This window comes from Tarenaya hassleriana, unplaced genomic scaffold, assembly GCF_000463585.1.
Source record: "Tarenaya hassleriana unplaced genomic scaffold, ASM46358v1 Cleome26, whole genome shotgun sequence".
Classification (NCBI taxonomy): domain Eukaryota; kingdom Viridiplantae; phylum Streptophyta; class Magnoliopsida; order Brassicales; family Cleomaceae; genus Tarenaya; species Tarenaya hassleriana.
This window is the reverse complement of record NW_010965869.1, coordinates 482,312-491,174: the sequence shown is the minus strand read 5'-3', so window position 1 is coordinate 491,174 and position 8,863 is coordinate 482,312. Positions and strand designations below refer to the sequence as shown.

At 39.4% G+C, this 8,863-nt stretch overlaps 2 protein-coding genes across 38 annotated transcripts in view; one reads left to right on the top strand and one right to left on the bottom strand.

Moving 5' to 3' along the window:
- The window catches only part of LOC104816741, a 20,145-nt gene extending 14,462 nt beyond the window's left edge, over positions 1-5,683 (top strand). The window contains exons 1-18 of one of the 37 annotated variants that reach the window (XR_002024392.1): positions 11-49; positions 149-499; positions 565-622; positions 737-802; positions 1,260-1,301; positions 1,521-1,598; positions 1,847-1,912; positions 2,095-2,143; positions 2,384-2,480; positions 2,866-2,927; positions 3,034-3,052; positions 3,224-3,303; positions 3,512-3,586; positions 4,251-4,271; positions 4,367-4,409; positions 4,510-4,985; positions 5,203-5,327; positions 5,496-5,683. Coding sequence is in view for 1 of the 37 variants with exons in the window: in XM_019202912.1 (XP_019058457.1) it covers positions 3,034-3,052; positions 3,224-3,231 (27 nt within the window). In the remaining 36 variants the exon portion in view is untranslated. Of the gene's footprint in view, positions 1-10; positions 50-133; positions 500-564; positions 623-736; positions 803-921; positions 1,168-1,259; positions 1,302-1,520; positions 1,599-1,846; positions 1,913-2,094; positions 2,144-2,317; positions 2,363-2,383; positions 2,481-2,839; positions 2,928-3,033; positions 3,157-3,223; positions 3,304-3,511; positions 4,986-5,202; positions 5,328-5,495 lie in introns of those variants that run through there. The other 36 variants (XR_002024387.1, XR_002024389.1, XR_002024391.1 and 33 more) reach the window with 36 other exon arrangements.
- Positions 5,684-6,375: 692 nt separating this feature from the next.
- Positions 6,376-8,640, bottom strand: LOC104817065. Its single transcript, XM_010546143.1, has 4 exons — positions 8,330-8,640; positions 7,657-8,134; positions 6,774-7,514; positions 6,376-6,615 (listed from the first exon to the last, which is right to left on the bottom strand). The coding sequence occupies exons 1-4, from the start codon at positions 8,638-8,640 to the stop codon at positions 6,376-6,378; spliced, it is 1,770 nt and encodes a 589-aa protein (XP_010544445.1).
- Positions 8,641-8,863: the final 223 nt, after the last annotated feature.

Here is an 8,863-nt window from a genome sequence, read left to right as displayed (position 1 = left end):
AACTGTCGACGAAAGAGTTTTGTGCTTTGGAACCAGTTATCAATAGCACGTACTCACCTACTGATACATCTTGAACTGAATTAGCAGAATTTTTAATGCTGTTTCCAATCTCTTTCGCAACCAATATTTTTAGTATCTACTGTGACAGGGCATCTGACGCAGAGGATCAAAAAGCTTTCCTTGATCGTGCAAAAACTCATGCAGATATGAAGTTCCTTTATGTTGTCCCGTATCAGGTCTATGACAATCAGAAAAACTACTGGAACCGTTAGGGCTGCAGCTGCTACACCAATACTCCACAACTCATGCTCAGATAATAAGTTTATATATATTTGTTCTCATTTAAAGTTTACAATCGATGTGCGTTAGTTGTGTCAAATTATGTAGGTATCCATAACTAATGTTTTCTTACGTAGAAGAGAGGGAGGAAACCACCAGGGGAACTTCCAACAAAGCTTATGGCTGCGTACGTTTCTAGGGAGGCAACACTTTTGAAAAGGTAATCTGATTTTTTCTTTTTATCATGTGGAAGATGGTCACCGAATCTTCAATGTTACCATGTAGATGTCACCGAATCTTCAATGTACGTTTCTAGGGAGGCAACACTTTTGAGCTTTATAAAGTAAGAGCTTTTGTTTGGGCTTGTCTCTTAGCAATGGAATAGACTAGCGAGAACAAGAATGGTTGATGTTTTAGTATGACTTTGTAAATCTGCGGAGTCTCTTGTGCCAATTAGGTGGCTGATGTAGTACAGACGACCTTTGGAGCTTCAACATCGCCAGGAAGTTGTTGGGGATAAAAGGTTTGCTTTTCAGCCGTTTGTCAATGGCATACTTCGACTATTGATGCATCTTGAAGTTGATTAACAGAGTTTTTAATGCCATTTGCTATATCTCTGTCAATCGATTTTGTTTCTACAAGGCCTTAGGTACTTTTAGTGAGTTAATGGAGGTATCTTCTATAATGTTAGTTGTGAGTCGACGATACTCGTTACTTTCACCTGTACTCTCACACAATCATCAAAACACAGTGTTGGAAGAAAACATGTGGTAATAGCGTCTCTACGTTTCCAGATTTTTCCTTGCTCCTACGGATCTTAAAAAATTTCCATCTTCTTCTGGTTATAGATCTGATCTTTGACACGTTTGGCAATTCATGAATTGAGGGGTTTGCTTCTTTTTCCATCTTCTTCTTGTCATGGATCTGGCTAATCCTTTCGTGGTCTTCTGTGTAATTTTCCTGTTTGTTTTGTGACTCAGGTATGCCTAATATTCCATGTGGACCTCACACGTTCTCCTCAGGTGAATCTCTAATCTACTAGGGAATGTGTGTTGTTGAATTAGTAACCGAATCAGTTTATTGGAAAACTAAGTGAATGATTTGAAATTATTATCATGGCGTATGTTTCATTGTTTACTTCAGTCTGGGTGATGTTTCTCATTTAAAGTTTACAATCGATGTGCTTTAGTTGTGTCAAATTATGTAAGTACCCATAACTAATGGTTTCTTACGTAAATGAGAGGGAGGAAACCACCGAGGGAACTTCCAACAAAGCCTATGGCTGAGTACTTTTCTAGGGAGGCAACACTTTTGAAAAGGTAATGTAACTTTTTCTTTCTATCATGTGGAAGACGGTCACCGAACATTCAATGCTACTAGAGAGTTGTCACAACTTTTTGGATCACACAAATGATCCTGAATTTGAGCTTTATAAAGTAAGAGCTTTTGCTTGGGTTTGTCTCTTAAAAATGGAATAGACTGACGAGAACAGAAATGCCCCGCTATAGATAAGAATGGGTGATGTCTAAGTATGACTTTGTAAATCTGCATCTCTTGCGCCAATTAGGTGGATGATGTAGTAGATACAACCTTTGAAGCTGCAGCGTTACCAGGAAGTTGCCGGGGAAAAAAGGTTTGTGCTGTTGAACCATTTATCAACAGTATATGCTCAATTATTGGTTTGACTTGAAGCAGATTAACAAAATTTTTAACGCTATTTGTTATATCTCTTGCAATAGATTTTGTAACTACAAGGCCTTTGGTACTTTTGGTGGGTTAATGGAAGTATATTCTTTAATGTTAATTTTCTTTCAGCTGCACTCTCACATCTTCGTCATAACATGGTGTTAGAAGAAACCATGGGGTAATAGCAGTTCTGCTGTTCCTGCTTTTTTCTTTAATGTATGCATCTTAAAAAATTTCCAAAAACGAATTACAAATTGAACTATTTTATACGAAATATTTGATTACATATTCGTTTTCTCTTCATTAGCTCTGAGATTTTCTTTTACGAATTGCCGGTCACATTATGGTGCAGAAATTTATCGCATTCTTTTCTAAGGTGTGGAAAGAGTTCCTTCAGGTGATCTCTCTTCTTCTACAGATTTTTCTTATAGCAATGCTCGCCGCCGTATCACAATCTTCGAAATTTCTGTTTGAGTGTGCCCTTCAAGAGAACCTAACACGCCCTCGTCCTTCAGGTAAATCTCTAATCTTGTAGAGATTGTGTGTTGAAGTCATTACTGTTACTCTCATTTCACTCTTTAGATATTATTACCTTGTCGTAATTTCTGATCAAACGTCTAAATTTGTGTGAATAACATAAGGCAGTCACTGTTGTTAATCATATAAATCATAACTTGCTTAAGTCTGATTGGTTGTTGCCTATGGTCAGCCTCGAGTAAGCATCATCGATTACGTCAGTCTGATTGATGTTTCCCTTTCGTATGCGGTGGAAACCAGTAACATGATTGCATCACTGTGATTCATTCGTCTTTTTCTTTATCTCTAGTACACGTTGGTATTGGTCTATGTAGATTGTTATGACAATTTACTGCAGAGTTGATGTTTTGTATTCTGAAAAAGGCCTTAACAAGAAAAATGAAGATGGGATATTTCTTTTGTCTATCTACGAACTGAATATCCTGGTGAGTTCTAGATTTATGCCGGTCCTTTACATTATTTGTTGTTTATCTACAAAAAATAGATCTTCGTCTATGGAGTCTATCATTTACTTGTGCCAGTTTTTTATAGGAGATGTTTTACAAACAAGGTATGGAGCTTCAATGTTAGAAGTTGCAGGGCAAAGATTTTTCTGCTTTGGAACTGGTTATCAATAGAACATGTTCACCTACTGATACATCTTGAACTAGATGAGTATGAATTCTTAATACATCTTGAACTATTGTGCATATTTGAAGTTCTCTTATTTGGCCCTTGTCAGGTCTATGACAATCGCAAAAGTTCCAGGAACCATTAGGAATGCAGTTGCTACACCAATATTCCACGGCTCATGCAAAAGTGGTATGAAATTTCTTATGTATTTGTGATGATCTTAAGTTTATAATATTTGCTTTAGTTGTGTCACATTATGCAAGGGTGATCTGTTAGAGTCCCACATCGGTGGGAGAAAGATTTGGGACCACTATATAAGGAGGGTCAAATCCCTCTCTTCCACCGATGTGGGAGTCTAACACCATCATCACTAATGGATTGTTACGTACGTGAGAAGGAGGAAACAGCCGAGGGAACCTCAGACAAGGTCTATGGCTGCATACTTCTGTAGAGAGGCAACACATTTGAAAAGGTAAAATCTGATTTTTCCCTCCGTCATGTGGAAGACGGTCACCGAAGTTATTTGGTTGATGTTTAATTGAAAAAAAAACTACATCTATCTTTCATGCTTATTGTTTAGACTTTTGAAAACTATATTTAGATTGCACTAAGGTGTCAATCGTTTGACATTATACGAACTAGTGCAGGAGAATGGATAAAGATACATTGAGATGTCGATAATTTGAAAATGTATCAAGAAGTGCTAGAGCTTGTGGACTTACCATATGACATGTTTCATCGGTCCGTTTCCAATCCCCTTAACATTCTTATCAATGTGTTTCCGTCAAGATTTTTTTTTCCAACGTTTTTTCTCTTTCCATCTTGTGGTTTGAGCATATGTTGTTTCTGTTTCAAAAATACGACAGATCATATACCATCTGATGCTAACTAGTACATGTGACTCTTTTAAACACGTGCTCATGTGATTCTAGTATACCTACAAAATTAAGTCATTCATTCTAAAAAAGGAAAGTATAGTTGGCGCAAACCAACAATTCTGGACTTCAGAAGCATATGTTTACTGGAAGATATACCTACAACACAACATAGATATGGGTTCTTTTGGTAATTTTCTGAAAGTATATGCATTAAGAGTCATTGCTTTCAGCTGCTCTCTCACACTATCATCAAAACAGGATGTGAGAAGAAACCATAAGGTGGTAGCAAATCTACACTTCCTAATTGTTCCTTGCTCCTACTATACACTTTGTTTCATAGGCTCAAGTTTTCAGATTTAATTTGAGCTTTGTAGAGTCAGAGCTTCTGCTTCGGTCCGGGTCTCTGAACGAGGGAAGGTATGCCTGATTATAGATAAGAATGGGGTGTTTTTAGGTATGACTTTGTCGGTCTGCATCTTTATCTGTGCAGTCTCTTGTCTTTAATTTTGCCAATTAGGTGGATGATATACCATAGACAACCTTTGAAGCATCAGTTTAACCAGAAGTTGCAGGGGAGAAAAGGTTTATGGTTTTGAACCTTTTATTAAAATCGTATGCTCACCTATTGTGACATCATGAAGTGGGTTGCTAGAAACGTGTCATAATCGAACTATTGTATATGAAATATTCGATTTATTTATAGCAAGTTGAATCACACGCTCTTATAAGGTGAGGATCTGTTCTGCGACAAGTTGGACTTTTCTTTTGGAAAATCATAGATTGGGATTTGCTGCCCTTAGCATCTTTCTTCTGGTCATGTGGCTAACCCTTTCGTGGTTGTCTGTGTATTTTTTTTCAGTTTTTCTGTGACTCAGAGCTAGGGATTTTCTTTTAGTAAAACTTGCGGCTCGCCGCCATATCACTTTCATTGATATTTCTGTTAATGAGTACACCCAGTACTCCGAGAGGACCTGACACGCTCTCCTCCTTCAGGTAAATCTCTAATCCTTTAGTGAATATGCGCTGATTCACTACTAGTAACCGAATCCAGTTTTTGGAAAACTAAGTGAAGGATTATGGTGAATAAGCTATAATTGAATTGATCACCGTCATTGTCAAGCAATTCATTTGTTTGATACTTTTACCTTGTTGTAACATATATATGATGAATATGTGTGAATAAGATAAAGGTAGTCGTTGTTGTTACCAGGAAGTTGCAGGGGAAAGAGGTTTGTGCTTTGGAACCGTTAATCAATATTAATTAAGACTGATAGCCATTGCTTTCTGTTGTGCTCTGAACTATCATCAAAACGGGGTGTGAGAAGAAAACATGAGGTAGTAGCGATTCTACATTTTCTGATTTTTCCTTGCTCCAGCGCAACTCAAATTTGCAGAAAATTATTACAAATAGAAATATTGTATATGAAATATTTTATTTACTTATAGCAAGTTGAATTATCTCTTTTTCTGGTGGCGCCTCATATTTACTTTTGTGAAATGTAGGTCGACATTGTGAAGAGGTACACTGTAAGCGTAAATGAGTGACCGGGTATGTGGGATTACAAATAAGAAATGGTATTTTTATTTATTTTTATGTATGAAGTTTCCAGTTAGGTGCATGACGTACCACAGACAAGATATGAAGCTTCAATGTTACGGGGAAGGTGAGGTTTGTAGTTTTGAATGGTTTATCTATTGCGTGTATATGCTCACCTGTTGAGGAAACCACCAGGGGAATTTCCCTACCAATTTAATATTTTTTAATTATTAGTCGTTAGGTGAAATATTTGTTGAAATTGTTAGATGAGTCTTTCCGCGAGCTTTTTGGGAGAGTTTTAAACGTGGTTTTAGGTGAATTTGCTCCGCTTTACCATCTTCTTTTAGTGATATATCTGTCTCTGTTGGGATTCGGATATAACTTGCTTAAGTCTGAATTTGTGTGAATAAGACAAGGCAGTCACCGTTGTTAATCAATCGAATCGTAACTTTCTGAAGTCTGATTGATTGTTGCCTATGGCCAGCCCGAGTATGCTCCATCGTTTACTTCAGTCTTTGTGATGTTTCTTTTTGGAATGATGGCGTCACTGTGATTCATTCGTCTTATTCTTTATCTCTACTAGACGTTGTTTTGACAATTTACTGCAGAGTTTTTTTTTTTGATAAAAAGTTAATGAATTGATCAAATAATGTTTACAAAAGACCCAGCAAATTACCATGCTCCAAAAGAAGACAAAATGTCAATTTTCAAAACAAACAGTTATCCTATTGATTTATGCCATTGTTGTCGGAGGGTTGTGATCGGATACTTTCCGTAAGGAGATACCAATCGGACAAGGGTGATTGGGCAATAAAAGGTCTCGTGGAAAGAGGTAGTAGAGTGTTTCTAATGCTTCGGTCGACTTCGCGGCGGATGTGGGCTGCCGATCTGCGTTCTCCGGTGAATATCCTTCGGTTTCGCTCCTTCCACAAGTAATAGGCGGATGCTTGCACAATCAGTTTTGCCAAGAATGCTCTGTGATTCACCATGCAGTTGGTTGTATTGCTCAACCATGTAGGAACTTGGACTACAATTGATGGTGGCGAGAGTAGGCATAAGCTTGCCATTGGACTCCAAACCTGCGAACTAAAACAACAAGAAAAGAAGAGGTGGTCATGTGTTTCTTGCTCCGTTGAACACAAGACGTAGGTCTGATCCACTTGCAATCCCAAACGGCTAAGGCGATCCTTTGTTGGCAATCTTGATAGCATTATTTCTCAGAGTAGGAAGGAGAATCTTGGTACCGCATGCTTAAACCAAGTGGTTTGGTACCAATCTACTTCGATTGAATGCTCCCTTATCAACTCCCATGTGTTTGCAGTCGAAAATTCCCTCTTAAATTCTCCGGGCTTGTGCTTCCAAGTAGCTATATCTGGTCCCCGATCTGCGGTAGGTGCCTGCACTGTCGTCAGACGGATAAGAATCGATTCAAGCGCATCAGACCGCGCTCCTGGGACTGACCAATGTCCACTTCGGCATGCCTCTGCCACAGTTGCATCCAGACCAATGCGCATAAGACGCGGACCTGCATTTCCTGTTACATCAAGCAAAGGGCGCTCAACTAACCAAGTATCATGCCAGAACATAGTGTTTGTTCCATCCCCGAGCTCCATGCGCAAAAATGATTTGACTTCTTGTCGGATTGAGAGTAGCTTTCTGAGATTCCATGATAGCCGATTTGACACGGTTGTTGTCCAATAGCTCTTTTTTTTCCATACGTTCTGCTTCAGCCATCTAGCCCATAAAGAGCCTCTGTCACTTAGTGTTCTCCATACGAGCTTTAGCCGGTGGACCATGTTCAGATCCTTTAGAGTTCTGATGCCAAGTCCTCCTTTCTTTGGCCTGCAAATCGTCTCCCAAGCGACCCTCGAGGGTGATCTACGAGCAGAATGTGAAGAACCCGCCCAAAGAAAAGTCGCGCAGAGGCTCTTGATAGTCGTAAGTACTGACTTGGGGAGAAGGAATGTGGCACTCCAATTTGCAACCTGTCCATAAATAACATTTGATTAGTAGTAATTTGCCCGCCCTTGAGAGGAACTTGGTGGTCCATGATTGTAGTTTCGCCTTAATCCTTTCAAGCAGTGGCTGGAAGTCTTGCTTTGTTGGCTTGCATGGGCTGAGGGGCACCCTTAGATAGCGTATCGGGAAGGTGCCGTGCCTGTAACCCAATATGGGTAGGAGTGGGGAAACTTCAGCCTCCGTTAATCCACTGAAAAACACTTCCGACTTAGCCTCATTTACGTCTAGACCTGATATATGCCCAAACTCGTTCAATATTTGTTTGATCTCAGCCAGAGAGCCAGTGTCAGCTTTGGAGAATATAATCACGTCGTCCGCAAAAGCCAGATGAGTGACTCTCGGTCGTCCACACTTGGAGTGTGACTTTAGTGTTCCTTCGGAGGATGCTCTGTCAAGCAACTTTGAGAGGACTTCGATAGCTAGGATGAAGAGGTATGGAGATAAAGGGTCTCCCTGTCTGAGACCTCGTTGGCTTTCGAAGAAGCCTGCCAACTCTCCATTGATTGAGACCGAGAACCGGGGTGTGGTGATGCATGCCTTAATCAGACTAATGAACGCCAATGGTATGCCGAGCGCCTCAAGTATTCTTAGGATAAATAGCCGATTTACGGTGTCGAATGCTTTTCTGATATCAATTTTAATCGCTGCTCCCTTTGGCCCAGAATTTCAGTTGTAGTTCCGCACTAGTTCAGTTGCCAGTAAGATATTATCAATCATGAGCCTCTTCTTCATAAAAGCTGCTTGATTCGGCGATATTGCATGTTGTATCAGTGGTTTTAACCTTTTAGCCAGGATAGAAGAGATGAGCTTGTAGACAAGGTTGCAGCAGCTAATCGGTCGAAATTCGGTTAGTGAAACCGCTCCCGGACGTTTCGGTATCAAGGCGATTGTGGTAGCATTAATTTGACCCAATAACTGGCGGCTTCGGAAAAATTTCTGAACTGCTGCCACTAGGTCAGCTCCCACGATTTCCCATGAACTAACGAAGAATTCTTTAGTGTAGCCGTCCGGACCCGGCGCTTTATTATTTGGCATTGCGAGAAGTGTCTCCTTTATTATTTCCTGCGAAGGAATGTTCAAGAGACTAGCCATTAAAGATGAGTCAAGTGACATACCAAGGAATTTATACGATATATATATATATTGGTAAATGGTGAATTCATATACAAACAAAGAAATATACAAGTGAACCGGCTTTCGAACCTAATCTAAATTACAAAAGAAGGATTTCATCTTTTCGGATAAACACAAAACTATATTGAGGAAATTTGCACCAGTATCCAAAAATGTCACGTCATTAGAAATCTATACTTTT